The following is a 20,289-nucleotide window of genomic DNA, read 5'->3' as shown; positions in this document are numbered from 1 at the left end:
TAACCTGAGTTCAATTTTTGGCACCCAACTGGATCCCCTAGCTCTACCAAAAATGAAGCCAGATTCTGGATTAAGTCATGAGCCCAGCCAGGCATGGCCCAAATACAGAAACAATGAAACAAAAACAAAATAAAACAAAAATACATGCACATTAAAAATGCTGAGATAGCCAAAACAAAAGCCAACTTGAAACTCTTCCCTAATTCAATGGGACCTATGAATACATAATGGATTGTGTGCTGGTGGGATATTGTAAGAGAAAAAGTATGTTTCTAAAATAATAAAAAAATTTTTATAAAATTTGTATTTAAGTTATTCAATCTGTATACCAATTATTCATTTTTGTGACAACGGTAATATAGTAATATAACAAGTTAATAGCCAAAGTAGGGTCAAGAGATAAAATAGAATTCTACACTTTGGGAACTCTTTTGTAAAAAGCAAGATGATTCCACAGTTGCAAAATAAATCTTTTAAAGGTTCGTTGGGGTTCTTTGTTCATTGTGTTTTTTTTTTTCATAAATTATTTAAAGAGTATTGAATATTTTAATCATGCAAAAATGTAATTTAAAAAACTAAACAAGATGGGGAAACTCTAAATATATCAGTAAAGAAAATAATACCCATATACTTTTATATTAATAAATAATATAATAAAAATAAAATAAATAAAATAATACCCATAATATATACTAAGACTAGTGTGACAGAGGGTGTTTTTTGTATATATGTACAATATATATATATATATATATATTACTCAGAGAATACTTGGCAATCTAGAATGATGGATGGTTCAGTCTTAGGGCTAAAGAATAGGGTATTTCTTCAGAAATACTGTAGTATCAGTCATCACTAAGGCTATGACCATGGTACCTTGTGGAATCCTGTATTTTGAGCTGTGCTAACATTTTTTAATATGAGAGACTAATTTCCCAACTCATTGTAAGCGGCTATCATAAATTTTAAATCTAACATTATAAAAAAAGTTGCCAAGTGATATAGTTTATAAAAATAAAATAATGTTTTGAGACCTGCAATATAGCTCAATTGGTAGAGCTGAAGAGAACATGCCTAAGGTGTTCAGGGTACAGAGTTGAATTCTTGCAACTCATGGTGTCATTACACTGCTGGGGTTACCCCAGTTTTAAAAAAATTAATAAAATATGCCATATATATAATGAATACAAATAAATTTCTATAATATATAATACACACAAGCTTATTTCTCTAAGTGACAAATGTTATAATATGAAAGTTAACATTACTATATCAACACAAATAGAAAATGTGTTTTCAAATCAAAGAATAAGTTTTAATTAATTCATCACATTGATACATTAAAGAAAAACTAGCTCAAAAGATGCATGCATATGTATTAACAAAATTTCATACTTAATTATTTTTAAAAAATTTCTAAAATGTATAGTTTATATTTTAATTTTGTGCATTGTGATTCAAAGGAACCTTTATAAGTTGAAAATAACTGACTTTTAAGACACCCTTAAGGGGTCGGAGAGATAGCATGGAGGTAAGGCATTTGCCTTTCATGCAGAATGCTGGTGGTTCGAATCCCGGTATCCCATGTGGTCCCCTGTGCCTGCCAGGGGCGATTTCTAAGCATAGAGCCAGGAGCAACCCCTAAGCACTGCCGGGTGTGACCCCCCAAAAAAAACAAAAATAAAAGACACACTTAAAAGGCCAGCGAAATAATTCAACAGGTAAGACAATTGCATACAACTAACCTGGGATCAGTCACCAGCACCCCGTAAAGTCCACTGAGCTCTCAAATAATTATTCATGAGTACACACTTCAGAATAAACCTCAATACGGCTGAGTTTGTTCCCCTAAGATATAATCTTAAAGCATTTACAATTAACATTAAAATTTTCATGTTATCACAAAACACTTAATTGGGCCAGAGTAATAATTTGCTGTCTAAGGCACTTGTCTTGCAACCAACCCAACCAGAGTTCAGCTCTCAGTATCCTACATGGACAGATTTTCAACAAATTTCTCCAAAACTGAATGGGTGGAAGTAGAGAAGTTGAATTGAACAGTAAATAACAAGCAAGGAAAATGAAACAATAATTAATAATAATAAATGATAATTAAAACAATATTCTGGCCCAGATTAGTTTACAGGTGAGTTTTATCAAACTTTCAGAGAAGATACTTACACTCTTTTGATATTTAAGATCTTCCAAAATAGCAAAAGAACAGGAACCTTAACTAACAGTTTCAATGAAACTAACATTGTACTAGTAGCTAAACCTGACAGATATACTACAAATAAAAGACAATTTCTGATCAATCTCCTTGATTAGCATCAATGCAAAAATCATCTACAAAATCATAGCAAACCAAATCTAACAATACATAAAAACCATGATTAAATGCATTCATCCCAAATATAAAAGGATTATTCAGATATGCAACACAATATCAATGAACGAAACGATACAATCATATGATCATATCAATTTATGCTTAGACCTGGAATAAGATAAAATGAGTTTTTTAGTCATGAAATTTCAGGAAAAATATTTGAGATGTGTCCTATTTAAAATGTGCAGCATAAAGATTACATTTTCAATAATGGGAATAGATAATGTGAAGATAACGAGCATAGCAAAAAAAAAAAAAAAAAAAAGCAAGATATTCTCAAGTACTCACTCTTTTGACTTGACTGTGGAGGAGTAGGGTAGGGGTAACCGGAGAAATACCTGATGTTTATAGCTTCAGTCAATTGAGGCTGCAATTTTAATTTAATTTATTACAGAAATACTAGACTATAAGAGTGTAAACACTTGTTTTTTATTTTTGTACCATATCACACACTATCAAAGTGCCTTTTATCCCTTTTACCCCGTTCCTCTGATCCCCGGTCTCCAATTCTTTCTCTCTTATGTATTTTTAGTAGTATCAATTAGGTGGTCAGTAAAATATTTTCCCCCATTAGACTTTACCTGTTTTCTTTATTTATTTTAATGCTAAATGTGAATTGAGATTTGTCTTATTTATTTATTTATTTCACTAAACATGACACTAGAGTTCTTTTTTTTTTTTTTTTTTTTTTTTGTGGTTTTTGGGTCACACCCGGCAGTGCTCAGGGGTTACTCCTGGCTCCATGCTCAGAAATTGCTCCTGGCAGGCACAGGGGACCATATGGGACGCTGGGATTCGAACCGATGACCTCTTGCATGAAAGGCAAATGCTTTACCTCCATGCTATCTCTCCAGCCCCTGACACTAGAGTTCTATCCATGTGGCAGCCATATGCACTTCCTCTTTTCTTCAATCAGAGTAATATTCCTTCCATATCAAATCTTTATCATTAATCTGTCTTTGGGTAATTGAGTAGTTTTCAGGTCTTAGACTATAATAACTAGTGCCTCAAAAAACATAGGTTTTTTTTGTTGTTTATTTGCTTTTTAAATTTTGCATTACCGTTATGAGTTCTTGAAATACAGTGAGGTATCATATGGTAGTACTATTTTAAATTTAAGACATTTCCATATTTCTATAAAGGAAATACGTTAACAGTTTTAAAGAATGAAGGCTTCTTTTTTTCTCTAATTCCTACTTACCCTTGTTTCTGGTACTTTTTGTTAGGAGATAGTCTGAATGATGTGAGATGGCATATCACTCGTATTTTAGCTTTCTTTACTCTGATAATCATGATACCAAACTTCTTTTTAATTGAATTTAAAAGAGAATGGAGATAGAAAAATTGGAGGAATCAGGTGCAGACAATTATAAACAATTATGCCACAAATGACAACAAATAAATGTGGTGATTCTGGGTGAGGAGAATATTAGTAGTGTAAATGAATTTTTTTGAGGATTAAAGAGATAATATAGTAAGAAGAGTGCTTTCTTTATACATAGCCAGTCTGAATTTGATACCTACTGCCCATATGTTACATTGAGTCTGTCAGGAATGTTCCTGAGCACAAAGTTAAGAGTAATCCTTGAGTCTCCTCACATGTGGCCTCAAACATCTAACCAATTATTTTCTATCCTCATTAATTAAAAACTAAAATAGATGTTTAATAAACTACATAAGAAAGGAAATAATTTTCCCCTTCATTTTTAATTTTTTTTAATTCTGCTTTTGTTTTTATTATTGATCCAAACCTATCTGTGCTCATGAGATAGTCTTGTATCTTTACTGATATTATGTCTACAGGATATACATAGTGATTCCAGCAGCATGTTGAAATATCCAACAACTATTATTTTTCCATTCGTGTTTCTTTCTAGGTTAGAGATAAAAAGTATACAAACTTTACTAACTCAGCATCTGATGCATATATATTGATTTAAGTTACTATTTCTTGGTCTATTTTCCCTTAATCAATAAATAGTGTTCAATCCTATCTCTAAATAATGTAATTTAGTTGGTCAGATAAAAGTATTCCTGTCCCAAATAATATTTTTCTTGAGTTATATAATTGTTTTCTATTTTTTAGACTATGAACCCTTGTTTATCCTATGGATTTAGATGTGTGTGTGTGTGTGTTTTTTTTTTTTTTCTGTAAGGAGAAAATGGACAGATGTGCTTCCTTATCCATCCTGCCATTCTGTGACTTCTTTTATTTGTTTTTGGACCACACTCAGCAGTACACAGGGGTTACTCCTAGCTCTGCATTCAGAAATCACTCCTGGCAGGTTCTGGAGATCATATGAGATGCCTGTGATCAAACCCGGGCCTGTCCTTGGTTGGCAGCAGCGTGCAAGGCAAATACCTACTGCTGTGCTATTGATCGGTTCCCACTCTGTGACTTTTGTCCATTGTCATTCAGGGATATTATTGATATAATGTCTTTTACCATTTTACTGTCTAAGGTTATTGATTTTACAATTGGCTATTAGTTCCTATAATTCCTCTTTCAGTACTTCATCATGGTTTGTATTCTTTTTTTTTTTTTTTTTTTTTTTTTTTTTGAGGATTTTGGGTCACACCCGGCAGAGCTCAGGGGAAACTCCTGGCTCCATACTCAGAAATTGCTCCTGGCAGGCACGGGGGACCATATGGGAAGCCGGATTCGAACTGATGACCTGCTTGAAATGCAAAGGCCTTACCGCCATGCTATTCCTCCAGCCCCGCATGGTTTGTCTTTTTACTTTTTTTGTTTTTTTGGACCACATCCAATGACGCTCAGGGGTCACTCCTGGCTATGCGCTCAGAAATCTCCCCTGGCTTGGGAGGACAGATAGGACTCCTTGGGATCAAACCACGGACTTTCTTAGGCTAGCTGGCAAGGCAGACATCTTCCCTCTCCACACCACAGCTCCATTCCCCATGATTTGTATTTTAAACCATAAATTTGACAACCATCGTTGGTGTGTGAATGCTTTTTTAACTTTCCCTCCTATCAAAACGAGATCTTTGAAGGATAGTGTTCTCTAGGTTAAAAATTTTAAATTTTAAATTTTATTATTTTTTTTGCATTCTGGGCAACACCCAGTGACGCTCAGGGGTTACTCCTAACTAGGCGCTCAGAAATCGCTCCTGGCTTGGAGACCATAAGGGACACCAGGGGATCGAACCACTGTCCATCCTAGGTTAGCATGTGCAAGGTAAACGCCTTACCACTTCTGCCACTGCTCCAGCCCCTGAAAATTTGGTTCATTCATAATTTAAGTTTGCCATTCCACTCTTTTATTCCCTGCACATTTTCATATGGATATATTATGGTTCTTATGTTATTCTCCTTATATTTAAGTTTTTTCTGCTTTCTGCTCTAAGAAGTGTGATTTACTTTTTAGTTTTTGCCATTTGGATTAGTATGTGTCTTCGTGTTTTAATTGATTCTACTTTGCTTGGTTCTCTATTGGCCTCTGAATTTGGGAATTAAAGCTGCCTCCCTCCAGAGAATGAAGTTCTCAGCTATTATCTTTCCCACGACTCCTTTGTAATTTTTTTTTTAATTTTACTTAATTTTTGGTATATCTAAAAACCAGAGATTATCCTTTTTCCTTTGTTAATTATTTTGTACTTTCTCCCAGTCTTTTGTTTCTCTCTCCTTTCTTTCTTTTTGTTTTTTTTTTTGTTTGCTTGTTTGTTTGCTTTTGTATTTGGGGGGGGGTCACACCTAGCAGCATTCAGAGATTAATCCTGGCTCTTTGCTCAGAAATTGCTCCTGGCAGGCTCAGGTGATTCCAGGATTTGAACCACCGACCTTCTGCATGTAAGGCAAACCCCTACCTCCATGCTATCTCTCTGGTCCTCTCTCCTTTCTTTTTTGACTTCCATATTAATGCTGTTTCTATATTCTATTCAAGTTCATCTTGAAAAATTTCAAGTATATAAATGATTCCAAATTTTCATGAGCATGAAATGGGGCCTACTATTTAGATATAATGTAAAATAAGATGGGGCCTAGTAGTATGCTGTGATGGTATAAGACAGAAGAATAAATTACCCATGCTTGCAGGTATGTGGCTATGTGGAGTGTCAGTGGGTGGCTCTTAACAAATTAATTTTGAGCATAAAAACACCTGTTTCCTTACCTACAAGTTATTTTTTAATAAAAATTCCTTACTAAATTATTTAAATACTATAATATAATAAATAAATTATTAGAGGAAGAATTTTCAAAATGAGTCAAACTATGTCACACTTATATAGAAAATAAGAAGGGCAAAGTCCTTGGACTCCAGCATAGAACAAGCAGAAGTACTGCTGTTACTGCCAAGAGTGCACCTTGGAGACCCAATTACCAGTTGAGTAGTTGTTCTTGCAGTCACACTTTTGAGTGATATTATATCTATTTATAATTGTATGTTTGAAGTGTATTAAATTTTTATATAACTTTTTACTTAAGCATTGTGGTCACAGAATGTCTACCAGCCTTCACCAGTGCACTTCCCAGCCACGATTTCCCCAGTTCTCCTCCTACCCAACACCACCCACCTGTCTCTGGGGCAGGCATTTTGTTTCTCTCTATCTCTCTCACTCTTATTCTCTCAGTACTAAAATTTGTAATAATGCATTTTTAATAATTTTAGCCATTTTAATTAGAATTAAAATAGAGTTTTCTTATTTAAGAATTATATTATGCCAGCTATTAATTTAATAGAACTGTGCTACCTTTGGATGAGAAAAGGGAGTTCACCTATTGTGAATATTTCCATCATTTATTTCTTTTCTTTTCTTTTTTTTTTTTTTTTTTGGGCCACACCCGGCGGTGCTCAGGGGTCACTCCTGGCTGTCTGCTCAGAAATAGCTCCTGGCAGGCACGGGGGGCCATATGGGACACAGGGATTCGAACCAACCACCTTTGGTCCTGGATCAGCTGCTTGCAAGGCAAACGCCACTGTGCTATCTCTCCAGGCCCTCCATCATTTATTTCTGTACACAAGGTATTTTATCGTGAACTCTTCCTCACTCTTTATACCATTCACTTATAATTTTCTCTTCTTTTTTCTCACTTACTTAGCCTACAACAAATGGGTGTGTTGTCTTTGTGAGAAATCCAAGTAATTTGACTCCTGCTTGCTGTATTTTAATGAAATATCTTTCTTTTGGGGGGCTGGAGAGATAGCATGGAGGTAAGGCATTTGCCTTGCATGCAGAAGGTCGGTGATTCGAATTCCGGCATCCCATATGGTCCTCTGAGTTTGCCAGGAATGATTTCTGAGCATAGAGCCAGAAGAAACCCCTGAGCACTCCTTATATAGTGTCCTTTTCCATTTTTACATTAAACTTCTAAGAGAATCAAGCGTTTGCATGTTGTAGCACTTAAAATGATTGTCCAAAAACTAAACCAAAAAACAAAGGAAAAAGAAAAGAAAATAAATATCTGTCTTTTGGCCACTCTAATCTCTTAATTGACGTAAGTTTTGGATCAATCAAGTCAATTTAATTGCTTTAAGTGTATCTTCATTTCTATAGTATTTCTTACCTTAATATTTAGCCACCCCTCCAGTTTCTTGTGTTTGCTGTCTTCCTACGTTGTTCTTTGTTCTGACTGTAATCTAAAGTCACACCTCTAATCTTTTTTAATTTGTTTTATCAATTTATTGTCCTTGTTCAGAGATTCAACAATTAAGAATGCAGGAGTTCAGTCAGTTCATGATCCAAAACTCTGTCCCTTTGGGTTATGGGAATAATGGAATACACACAACACACAACCTAAAATTAGTGATGTATTTATGAACATATTTTGTTTATAGCAACAAATTGGCATCATGAAAACATTTTAAAAGGGGCTTCAGAATTTTCAGATAGTTCTTTTAAATACTCAACATTGGATTGAAATGCACACTAATGGAATTTAAGCTAAAAGCACCCAAAATAAGAGATGCTTTATTTATTTAAAAACATCTAAAATAGTATAGTTTCTTATAGTGCCATTTATATTTGGTAAAACTAATTTAATGCTGGATTAAAATTTAAAATCTTATTTTACTTTTTTGGGGGGAGGGGGATTTGGGCAATACCCTGTGAAGCTCAGAGGTTATGCCTGTCTTTGAGCTCAGAAATCGCTCTTGGCTCAAATCATATTGGACGCCTGGGGATCGAACAGCTGTCTGTCCTAGGTCAGACATGTGCAAGGCAAATGCCTTACTGCTGCGCCACTGCTCCAGCCCCTAAAATCTTTTTTTTTTTTTTTTTTTTTTTTGGTTTTTGGACCACACCCGGTGTTGCTCAGGGGTTACTCCTGGCTGTCTGCTCAGAAATAGCTCCTGGCAGGCACGAGGGACCATATGGGACACCAGGATTCGAACCAACCACCTTTGGTCCTGGATCATCTGCTTGCAAGGCAAACACCGCTGTGCTATCTCTCCGGGCCCATAAAATCTTATTTTAAATTGCTAAATCCTTTTATGTAATCTGTAAATTTATGTTACAATATTGTTTGATGTTACAGAAAGAAATTTCCCAAAATGAATTTTTGTTGTTTATATAGTGTCCTTTTCCTTTTTTACATTAAGCTACTAAGAGAATCAAATGTTTGCATGTATAGCACTTAAAATGATTGTCCAAAATCTAAAATCAGTCTACTTACCTGGGGCCTCAACAAAAGTACAATGGGTAGGAATTTTCCCTTGCACACAGACCCAGATTCAATCCTGGAACCTGATGTGGCCCCAGTAATGCCCTGTGAAAAGTAATATTTGAGCACAGCACCAGGAGTAGGCCCTGAGCATAGGTGAGTTTGGCCTAATAAAACAAATAATTTAAAGTTAAAGTGATTAAGAGAAAAATAATAGAGTGAAAGAAAATAGAGTAATTAGGTACTGAATAGCAACTTGAATAGAAAAGTAATAATATTTCCAAGTATAAAATAATTAAAAAGAGTAATAGGATAGACACCTACAAATACTTGGAGAAATGACAGCTTGGTATATAAAAAATATCTTTATGTAGTATTTTTATATACTTTATTTATATTTTCTTTGACATTTGCCACGCCAGATTTTGCTTGAAAAATATCACCATGAGCTTCACTACCATTATTTATAACATATATATTTTAACATATATATATGCATATATATAAAGTTCTCACAAGATGTACTCAAATTTAAAAATATATCTTATAAAGAACAATTAAATTAGTAAAACTCTCTAAATGATTAACATGTCAGAATGTTAGAATGTTATGTGCTTAAACCAGTGCTAATTCATGACTCAAAGATTCATTCAAATTACTATAGCTTCATTAAGTGCTTTTAGATGTACACTCTTTTTGATAGCTCTGTTCCATTCATGGGTGGTGTTGATATTCTAACAACTATATCTGGAATGTAGTTTTAATCTTCCTGAATATTACTTTGTTAAAGTGTTACAATGAATTTTGAGGATGTAAGCATATTTTTCCTATGTATTTACTGGCAATCAATCTCTCTCTCTCCCACACTTTCTTTCAAGAGTTTAGAGTTAAAATCCAGAGGAGTTCTGCCAGGAAATCCTCAAGGAGCTTCAGGACATGCTTTGAAAGAAAATGTTTGTTTTGTTTTGTGAGCCACAACTGGAAGTGCTCAGAAAAAGTGCTCATACCAGGTTCTGAATTGAAAGATTATTTCCTTCTGGAGATTGGGAAGTGCTGGGGGTTTAATCCAGATTGAATATTCCAAGCAAGCACTTTATCCATGCTACTATCTCCAATACACAATTGTTTTTTAATTCTTCTCACTTTTTAGTGTAAGGATTAGTATAAAATATATTCACTGACTCTAATTCAGGTTCATCATCTTTTGTTGATGTTGCACTTCAGAGAAATAATGTCAATTTTTTTCCAAAAGTCTGAATATACCCCTTGGAAAGATGCTAAGGGTAGGGATATCAGAGACCATCACAATATATATTGACAGTACCAAGGAGCCATGTATCTCACTGGAGATAGAGCTGGGGACAAGCACACAGACACATTCTCCACTATTTTGACCATTTCTCTGGTTCTGTCTTTTATAAATTAAAAACAAACAGTCAATTGGAAATTTTCAGTTTCAAGTTCTGACTCAAAACATGTTTGATAGTATTTGCAACTCTTTGAACACTCAAAATATAGTTATTTTATGTGCTCACTTGAGATGCACTTTAGACAGTGCTGGTTGTAGTGGAGTGGTTTAAGAGAACTTATCATCATTAGTTTGGGCTTTTCCTTTGCTATAGAGAGTTGAAATGATGTTACTGTATTACAAACATTGAAAAGGATACAATGATAAATGAATGTGATATTTCTGGGATTGCTGATGCTTTCAGTTGGGCTATTCTCTTATGGATAACAATCATTCTGTGAACTCTATTTCGGAAATTTTCAGCTACCAAGCACTGCATTGAAAGTTTCTTTCAATGATATAAATAGATAAATAAAAAAGTAAAAGTGTATGTCTTTAATCTCCACTGTCAACATCTAATATCAATAGTTCAGGTAATGCAAATATCAAAGCTGACACTACTGTAGTTACAAGAGTATAAGATGAAACATGGAAGTATCTGACATGTAGGAGGATTGTGCTTATTTGCTTGTTATTTTGTTTATTTTGTTTTGGCTTTTGAAGCCTATGCTGTATCTATGATGAATTATCACAATAATTTCCTCTTTCCTGTGTTTATTATCTCATTATTTATTATATTAAAGGAAGACACTCTGGAAGCAGAGAATGAATATTTTCAACATTGTATATACTTAATATTATAGAACTACCTGGAAAAGTATCTAGATGCCTATTAAGAAAATTAATCAATATTAAAATCATAGCAGTTGTATAGATGATTATAGAATATATGATGTGAAAGCTGGAACAATAGCACAGCAAGAAGAGCATTTGTTTTGTGTTTGGCTGACCTGGATTTGATCCCTGGCATACCATAAGTTCCCACAAGCCTGCCAGGAATGAGTTCTGAGTGCAGATCCTAGAACAACCCCTGAGAACTGCCTGAGAACAAAAACCAAAAAAGAAAAAAAAATGAAGTAAAGAGTTAACTATACACCTTATGTACTTAATCTGTAAATGAATTAAAGAAAAAAAATCATACATAAAATCTAAAGGAAAATACTGATAGGGGTTAGGAAAGGAAGAATGTTACATAATCAAAAGCATATTCATATGTCAAAATTCTAAAAGAAAATTCTAAAAAAAATTTCAAGTGTTTTAGATCAAAGCAGTTGGCTCTGACCAACTAAGCAGACACATGTGTGCAATAAATAAAATAAACAATTAACTTAAACATGTATTGGTTTCAAATATTGAGATTCCATTGTCACTGTTTTATTTAATTTATTCCAGTGTTACTGTTTTATTTAAATGAAATGAAGAACAGAAATTTGAATTTTTTTTTGTTTTTCTTCTTCGTAAAAATGCCTTATTCAATACTCAGATGGCTGAGAGATGCTCCCAGCACTTACTGCCAATTTATAGGCAATCAGAATATTTGATTAGAAGCTTAAAAATAATGTAAAGGTATAATGTAAGCACAAAATAATGTAAGTGCCTATCACAAAGAGTCTCAAAATTATGTTGCAAAGTGTTGCTGTTTATAGAAAGTTGTAATATAAAATCAATAGAGCCTTAAAGTCTATTACCTGAGGCTCAAGTTTTAATCCCCTTAGAAAGCTAGTGAAAGGTATTGTTAATATGAGAAAGTTCTTAAAAATCTATATTTTGAGTATTTCACTCAAAATAAAAAATATATTGCACAATCATATATTTTGAGTCTATATTTGACTGACTTAGAGAACAATATGTTTTGGTCATTAAATGTTGATCCAAGGACAGCTGTGACTATTTTTATTTATTTATTTATTTATTTTTTGCAGTTGTCAAAATGACAATTTAGCCACTCAGCTGTATATTTTTTTTATCGCTCTTCCTCATTTTTTTCAAAATAGGTCTTATTGTTGTCAGAGGTTTTATATTTATAATAGAATTCAATTTACAATAAAAATATAAATATATTATGTAGTGTTCGGTTGCCAGCAATAGACATATGCATACATATGATATGATACCATCAATTAATAAATATATACTTTTATATCACTGCTGCTAAAAATAAAGCTAATACAAACAGAATTTAACTAAGAGCAATTAGTGTGGAAAAATCTTTCTGATTAGAGATTAAATATTCTTCCAGTGTTCCCTGGTTTGGCATAATGAAAAGGAATGAAGTTTCACTTCTAAAAATGCCATCCGTTTTATATACACTTAGTCAACTAAAGATTATGTCCTTTAAAATCAGCCTCTCTCTGCACACCTGAGCCACTTACTTTTGTTCCTGTTACACCAACATAAGTCACTTTATTGTTTCTATTTTAAGTCTGAAAACATTTCTAAATGTCATTAATCACAGATTTTCCCTGTGTCAAAAATGTGGTGATATATATTTCTCCTATACCTAAATTAATATGGAGATACTGAAATATGTAGAATTAATATGGCATGATCCCATGCCTATTATGAAAATATGAAAACATCCTAAAAATCACATTATCGTAATTTCTATGATGTAATGTTGGAGTTGACTCCAATGGCAAAGAAATAGGAACTAAAATAAAAAAGTGTGATAAATAATGTAAAATTCCTTTGCATTATCAAGAAACCTATCATTAAAACCTTAAGGTATCCTACTTAATGAGAAAAAAAAATTTGTAAACCATACATCTATGAAACATAAAATTCGACCAAAAATGTTCAAAACACCCCAAGACTAAACCTGAGCTGGTATGCAGGTGTCACAGCATAAGAAAAAAGCATGAATTACAAATCAAATTAAGGAGATATCTACTCAACTCTTTAAGGAAATAAAAGTGGAGATTCAGAATGCAAACTCCAAGATGCTGAATTAAATACATAAAAATTTCAGTTTCTGTAGAAAACAATATAGAGATTTCTCAGAATCTTAAAAAGATCTCTCTTGCTTTGTACAGAATTTCTACTCTAGATATCAATTTGAAGTTATAATTTGAAAATATAATGTGTTCTTAGGTACATTACATAGTTATCTACAATATCAAAGATCTGGAATAATATCCAACTGTCCAGTCAGTAATAGATATATACATTAAGAAAACTCTGAATTACTCCTAAGCTTTAAGAAAATATTTTATCTAGACTTGTGTGACAACATGGATGGAAAGGATAATATAATATAAAAGTGGGATCAAGTTTCAGTCATACAACATACACTTCCCTTCACCAGTACACATTTCATGCCACCACTCTCCAAAGTTTGCCTCCCACCCCCACCTGCTACTTGGACAGACATTTTATTTATCTCTCTTTCTCACTTTTCTCTTTCTTTTTCTCATGATTTTTTTCTCCCTTTTTGACACTGTGATTTGTGCTATTGTTAATGGAGTACCATGCACATTATTTTATCCCATCCATCACCCAGTTCTGGTCCAGAGTGATCAGTTCCAAGTATCATTGCCGTAGTGGTGTAGTGGTTCTTTTCTAACCTAACTAAAATCACAACTATTTGTGACAAGTTTCCTACTATAAGGGTTCTTCTGGACCACATCTCTATTATCTCTGGATATTTTTACAATACTATATTTTAATTTTTCTTATATTTTACAAGTGAGTAGGATTATTTTATGTCTATTCCTCTCTCTATGGCTCATTCCACTCAGCATAATATTCTCCGTATCCATCATGTTTAAACAAATTTCATTACTTTATTTCTTTTGACAGCTATTTTTTCCTGGCAAAAAAGTGGGATAAAATCTTACCCTGAAAATATATTTGGTCATGTATACCAATATTTAGTAATAAAATAACAAAACATTAAATAAAAATAAAACTATAAATAACATTTATGACATGATAATTGTGCATTACATTCATAATAGTAATATTGGTAATGGTAAAAAAGTATAAAATGGGCCAAAGAGATAGCATGGAGGCAGGGTGTTAGCCTTGTATGCAGAAGGACGGTGGTTTGAATCCCAGCATCCCATATGGTCCCCCGAGCCTGTCAGGAGTGATTTCTGAGCATAGAGCCAAGAGTAACCCCTGAGTGCTGCCGGGTATGACCCAAAAACAAAACAAGGGGTCGGTGAGTTGGCGCTACAGGTAAGGCGTCTGCCTTGCAAGCGTTAGCCAAGGAAAGACCGAGGTTCAATCCCCTGAGGTCCCATATGGTCCCCCCAAGCCAGGGGCGATTTCTGAGCACTTAGCCAGGAGTAACCCCTGAGCATCAAACGGGTTTGGTCTCAAAAAAAAAAAAAAAACACAAACAAAAAAAAAAGTATAAAATAAGGCTACTTGTCTTGCCTAACACCAACCTACATTTAACCTCGACTCAACATCAAGGTTATGTTGCGTCTCTACAGCACCACAACACCAGGAATGATCTCTGATAGAACTAGAGTAACCTAGAACATAGCTTAGACTGGGCCACCAAAAAATTATGATAATTATTAAATTTTTGTGTTTGGTTTTGGGGGCCACACCCAGTGACACTCAGAGATTAATCCTGAGTTTGCACTCAGAAATCACTCCTGGAAGGGACTATATGGAATACCTGGGATCAGAGCTTGGTAGGTCACAGTTAGGCAAATGCCCTACCAGCTGTGCTACCACTCGGGACCCGATAATTATAAAATTTTAAATAGTATATAAACTGCATGGTTTCATATAGAATAAAAGACCCTAATTGTATAAAATGTGTAAAATTTATTAAATATATTAACATATATTATTAAATATATGTTAAATACTTTAGACTTGGCATTTTAAATAAGCCATTCAAGTTTTTTTTTTCATGCTCATTTTCTTTTCTTTCTTTCTTCTTTTTTTTTGTTTTTTTTGTTTGTTTGTTTGTTTGTTTTTGGGCCACACCCGGCGGTGCTCAGGGGTTACTCCTGGCTGTCTGCTCAGAAATAGCTCCTGGCAGGCACGGGGGACCATATGTGAAACCAGGATTCGAACCAACCACCTTAGGTCCTGGATCGGCTGATTGCAAGGCAAACGCCGCTGTGCTATCTCTCTGGTCCCTCATTTTCTTTTCTATTTAAATTCTTATTTTATTTTATTTTTTTATTTCTTTATTTAAAAACTGTGATTACAAACATGGCTGTAGTTGGGTTTCAGTCACAAAAACAACAACCCCCTTCACCAGTGCATATTCCCACCACCAATGCACCACATCTTCAAATTTAAGATGAGTATTGATAGAACTAAAATATAGGCCTAAAATATGATTAAACTATAAAAAACTGAACATGGGAACTAAACTTAAAACTAGAGAACCAAGAGGCATGGTCTATAGCAGGAAGTTTGCCACAAAGGGGTGAGGGCTGCAGTTGGGTAAAAGAAGGCACAAATAAGGGATGCCTATGAGAATGATATTTAGAAATAATTACTATGAATAAAAACTGGATGCTGAAAGAAAGTAATGTGATATGAATGATAGCCATTCAGTAACAGTAAACCACCATGTCTCAAAAAAGAATAGGAAGAGACAGATAGAGAGAGAAAGAAAGGGAAAAGGAGAGGAGAGGATAGAAGAGGAGAGGAGAGGAAAAAGGAAAGGAAAGGAAAGGAAAAGGGAAAGGAAAAAGGAAAGGAAAGGAAAGGAAAGGAAAGGAAAGGAAAGGAAAGGAAAGGAAAGGAAAGGAAAGGAAAGGAAAGGAAAGGAAAGGAAAGGAAAGGAAAGGAAAGGAAAGGAAAGGAAAGGAAAGGAAAGGAAAGGAAAGGAAAGGAAAGGAAAGGAAAGGAAAGGAAAGGAAAGGAAAGAAGGAAAGGAAAGGAAAGGAAAGGAAAGGAAAGGAAAGGAAAGGAAAGGAAAGGAAAGGAAAGGAAAGGAAAGGAAAGGAAAGGAAAGGAAAGGAAAGGAAAGGAAAGGAAAGGAAAGGAAAGGAAAGGAAAGGAAAGGAAAGGAAAGGAAAGGAAAGGAAAGGAAAGGAAAGGAAAGGAAAGGAAAGGAAAGGAAAGGAAAGGAAAGGAAAGGAAAGGAAAGGAAAGGAAAGGAAAGGAAAGGAAAGGAAAAAAATAAAGTAAAGAAAAAAGAAAAAATAAGCAGAGTGGGACTAGTTCTGGAGGAAAAATAGGGATATATGTGGTGGAAAATATGCATTGAAGTGATGGGTATTGTAACATTTAAGACTAATTCAGTTATGAAAATCTTTATAACTGTATACCTCATGTTGATTCAGTTAAAAAAATGTGAAGGTTGTTGTACATTGTGAGACCAAAATTAAATCCTGAACAACTTTGTAACCATGACACTTAAATAAAAGGAAAAATTAAAATTATGTTTTAAAAAATAAAACTTTATGTTAAACTAAAAATGAAAAACATTCTGTGAACAAAGTCAGTGGTAAATGTATTCTTAAATTCCATATGCTTTTCCTCATTAAGAAACTTTAGGGCCCAGAGAGATAGCACAGTGGCATTTGCCTCACTATCAGCCGATCAGGACCTAAGGTGGTTGGTTCGAATCCCCGTGTCCCATATGATCCCCCGTGCCTGCCAGGAGCTGTTTCTGAGCAGACAGCCAGGAGTAACTCCTGAGCACCGCCGGGTGTGGCCCAAAAACCAAAAAAAAAAAAAAAAAAAAAAAGAAAGATACTTTAATAGTATTTTATAAAGAATAATAAAATGGTCACCTTTAATTAACTTTAGGGTTTTATAATTGCATAGAGAGTTCCCCATAGAAAAGCCAATTGGTAGCTGATAATTCTGAAAATACAGTTTAGTACAAAGAAAATTAATTTAAGCAATTCAATACTAAATACATTGCAAGAGATTATCAGAGATGAAATATATATATTTTTGTTTATAACATGTCCATACTCATCTATAATAGAACAAAATTAAGTACATGAAAAATAGTTACACTATTTTTAAAAGTATAAATGGAATGATATTGCATTTCTTCAGAATATTATCTTGAAGGGACATATTAAATAAACAAATAAATAAACAAGCCAGATAAAAATTATGTTTAAAAAGAAACCAAGAAAACTATTTTAAAATTTTTAGGCCTCATCCTCCTGTTATTATATTTTCACATAATGAAACTAATCATGTTTCACAAATTAAATGTTGCCCATTGAAAAACACATAAAATGCATCCTAATCCTCCAAACTAAGGCTTGTACCCAGACACAATCTGCTTTAAGTCTATTACTGTGAGGTTTCTGGGACTAGTGCTTAGAATTGCATTCTAGTAAATATGACATTTTCTTTTAATGGCATCTTTCACATATTGCCAAATATTCTTAAAGTAATAAAATAGCAAACCAACGTGTTTAAAAAAATCAATGAGCATATATTTACTCAGAAACGATCTTTATAAAGGGCATGGTGACCATTTTTAGAACAAACTCAATTATTTTGATTTTTGTTTTATTTGTTTTTGAAGGATGGGTTAAGCTGGTGTTTATCAGAGCTTCCTCCTGACAGGCTCGTAGGAAGAAATGGGGTTCAGGGATTGAACTCTGGGAGATGAAAATCAAGTGTACAATTCTGTAATTTGTAGAAAGTCTATAAGGCCTCAAAATTTTAGTATTTCAATAAAAATGCTGTGGATTACATAAATGCAATAGTCAACCAAAACCTATCTATAATAATTTAGACTATGTTCATGATTTTTTTTCAGAAACGAGTTTTTTTTTATTGAAGTAACCTTGCTTATAGAGACATAAGAGACATAATAGAATGAAATAATTGGTCTTTTGAGTATGCATTTTTGTTTTTGAAAGAAATGGTCTTTTGAACATGCATTTTTGTCCTAGGGCACAGTTTAAAAATACTTGCTTTCTTATCTCACATTAAATAACTTGCATAGATCTTTTTTGACAAAGTCAATATTTATATGATCTATATGTAATATATATTAAATAAGTAAAGTGATTTGAATGAATATATTTACATATTGTTCTTTAACCTATTTCAGTAATAGAAAATTAAATATATTACTGATACTCTTGATGACTTTCCAAAATTTATTGTTAAGACACGAATAAATAACTACCCAATGATGAAAAAACGATACAATTTTTATGTCATCTCTATACAGACTTACCTTCCCTACATATTGATAATCAGATCCTGTATATTCTTCCAGTAAGAAAAATTGATTCCACATCCAACCACGTTTTTGACGATGTAGAACTTTGCCATCATTTTTAGGCACACGTGCACCTAAAATTCTTTGCTGGGGCACAGGAGTCCTTCGAAACATCATCTCAGGAGAACAGAAATGTGGCAGGCATACCCAGAGTAGAAACAGTAGCAAAACTTGATAGATTGTCATAGTTCACGTCTTGACAATTCTGTTATAGATTTAGAAAAAGCTATTTAATTGAGTAGGATGTTACTGTTTTTCAACTGGTTTCCAGCATTTCACCAAAGTTTTAGGCATGTTTCCAATAGCTTCAAACTAAAAAGAAAAAAAAAAAGAAACTAGTTAGTTTACACCATGATGAATATTACAGACTGACAAAAATACATTAGTCATAGTAGTCAAAATACTTGATTTCACTCATCTACATAAATAACAGCCTTAATTTTTGGAAACAATACTTGTCTTAGACAGATGAAGTCAATTTTGCAAGTCAACTGTTCCAGAGTAATTTAATATAAATTACATTTTGAAAAACAAATGTTTTTTTTCTGACGTACAGGCAAGAAATATCTGTTGGCCAGTGCAATGTTATATTTATTTTTTTTACTTATTTATTTGGTTTTTGGGTCACATCCGACAGTGCTCAGGGGTTACTCCTGACTCTATGCTCACAAATCGCTCCTGGCAGGCTCAGGGGACCATATGGGATGCCAGGATTCAAACCACCATCCTTTTGCATGAAAGGCAAACGCCCTACCTCCATGCTACCTCTCTGGCCCCATCTTATTTTAAATACAGTATAATTTCTCTCATTTTAATCTTCTCAAAGATACAAATAAAATGAACAAAACAAAAGTGCCTCTGGTAGAATCTCTCTTTCTCAGGTTAGTCTGTAGAAGACCTATCATTTCCTAGACTAAAAATAATTCACAACTATAATCAGTATGTTATATATTTAATATTACTGTGTCAAAGAGTTTAAACATGATTGATAAACATAAGTCAGAGGGAGAGAGATAAACACAGAATGGTCTCACTCATCTATGAGTTTTAAGAAAAATAAAAGACATTTGTGTAATGATCCTTAGAGACAAAATAGAGAAGGACTGAAGGTCTAGCTCAAGACATGAAACTCACCACAGAGAGTAATGGGTGCAGTCACCAAAATAATTACACTGAGAACCATCATAAAAAATGTGATTGAATGAGGGAAGTAGAAAGCCTGTCTAGAATATAGGCCGGTGTGGGGTGGGGAGGAGGGACACTTGGGACATTGGTGATGGGAATGTTGCACTGGTGAAAGGTTTTTTTTATATACATATAAAATGCTAAACAAAAAAAAATGTTGATTTGATATATGAGCACAATGTCTACCAATACCATGTCACTGTATCTGTTATTCCTTTATCATTTTTCCTCAACAAAAGATAACAAATAATCACATGAAAATATAAATCAAAATGTGTCAATTCTACACAAAAAACATGCAATATTGATATTGAATAAGGATAAAGATATTCTATGTTGATTAAAATCCAGAGTCTCACAAAGGCTTTATTCATATACAATTAAAATTTACTCCTCATTTCTCTGACTTCATGAGTTATATAATTCGCCAACCACTTCCGATTTTCTATTCCTCTCACCTACTAATCCTAGGAGCTGCCTGTAGCACACTTCACATATTCCTATCCTCTTTGACAACCCTTTGCCACATTCCCTCTCTCTCTCTCTCTCTCTCTCTCTCTCTCTCT

The 20,289-nt window shown here is 33.7% G+C and overlaps 1 protein-coding gene across 1 annotated transcript in view; it reads right to left on the bottom strand.

Annotated features, from left to right (window-relative positions):
• CDH10 (cadherin 10) overlaps positions 1 to 18,846 on the bottom strand; it is a 132,308-nt gene extending 113,462 nt beyond the window's left edge. Inside the window, exon 1 of the mRNA XM_049768379.1 lies at positions 18,494 to 18,846. Coding sequence (XP_049624336.1) covers positions 18,494 to 18,724 — 231 coding nt within the window. The 5' untranslated portion in view covers positions 18,725 to 18,846. The remainder of the gene's footprint in view (positions 1 to 18,493) is intronic.
• Positions 18,847 to 20,289: the final 1,443 nt, after the last annotated feature.

The sequence above is a fragment of the Suncus etruscus genome, chromosome 2 (assembly GCF_024139225.1).
Source record: "Suncus etruscus isolate mSunEtr1 chromosome 2, mSunEtr1.pri.cur, whole genome shotgun sequence".
Lineage (NCBI taxonomy): Eukaryota > Metazoa > Chordata > Mammalia > Eulipotyphla > Soricidae > Suncus > Suncus etruscus.
The sequence above is the reverse complement of the archived record's forward strand: the minus strand, read 5'-3'. Positions and strand labels throughout refer to the sequence as shown.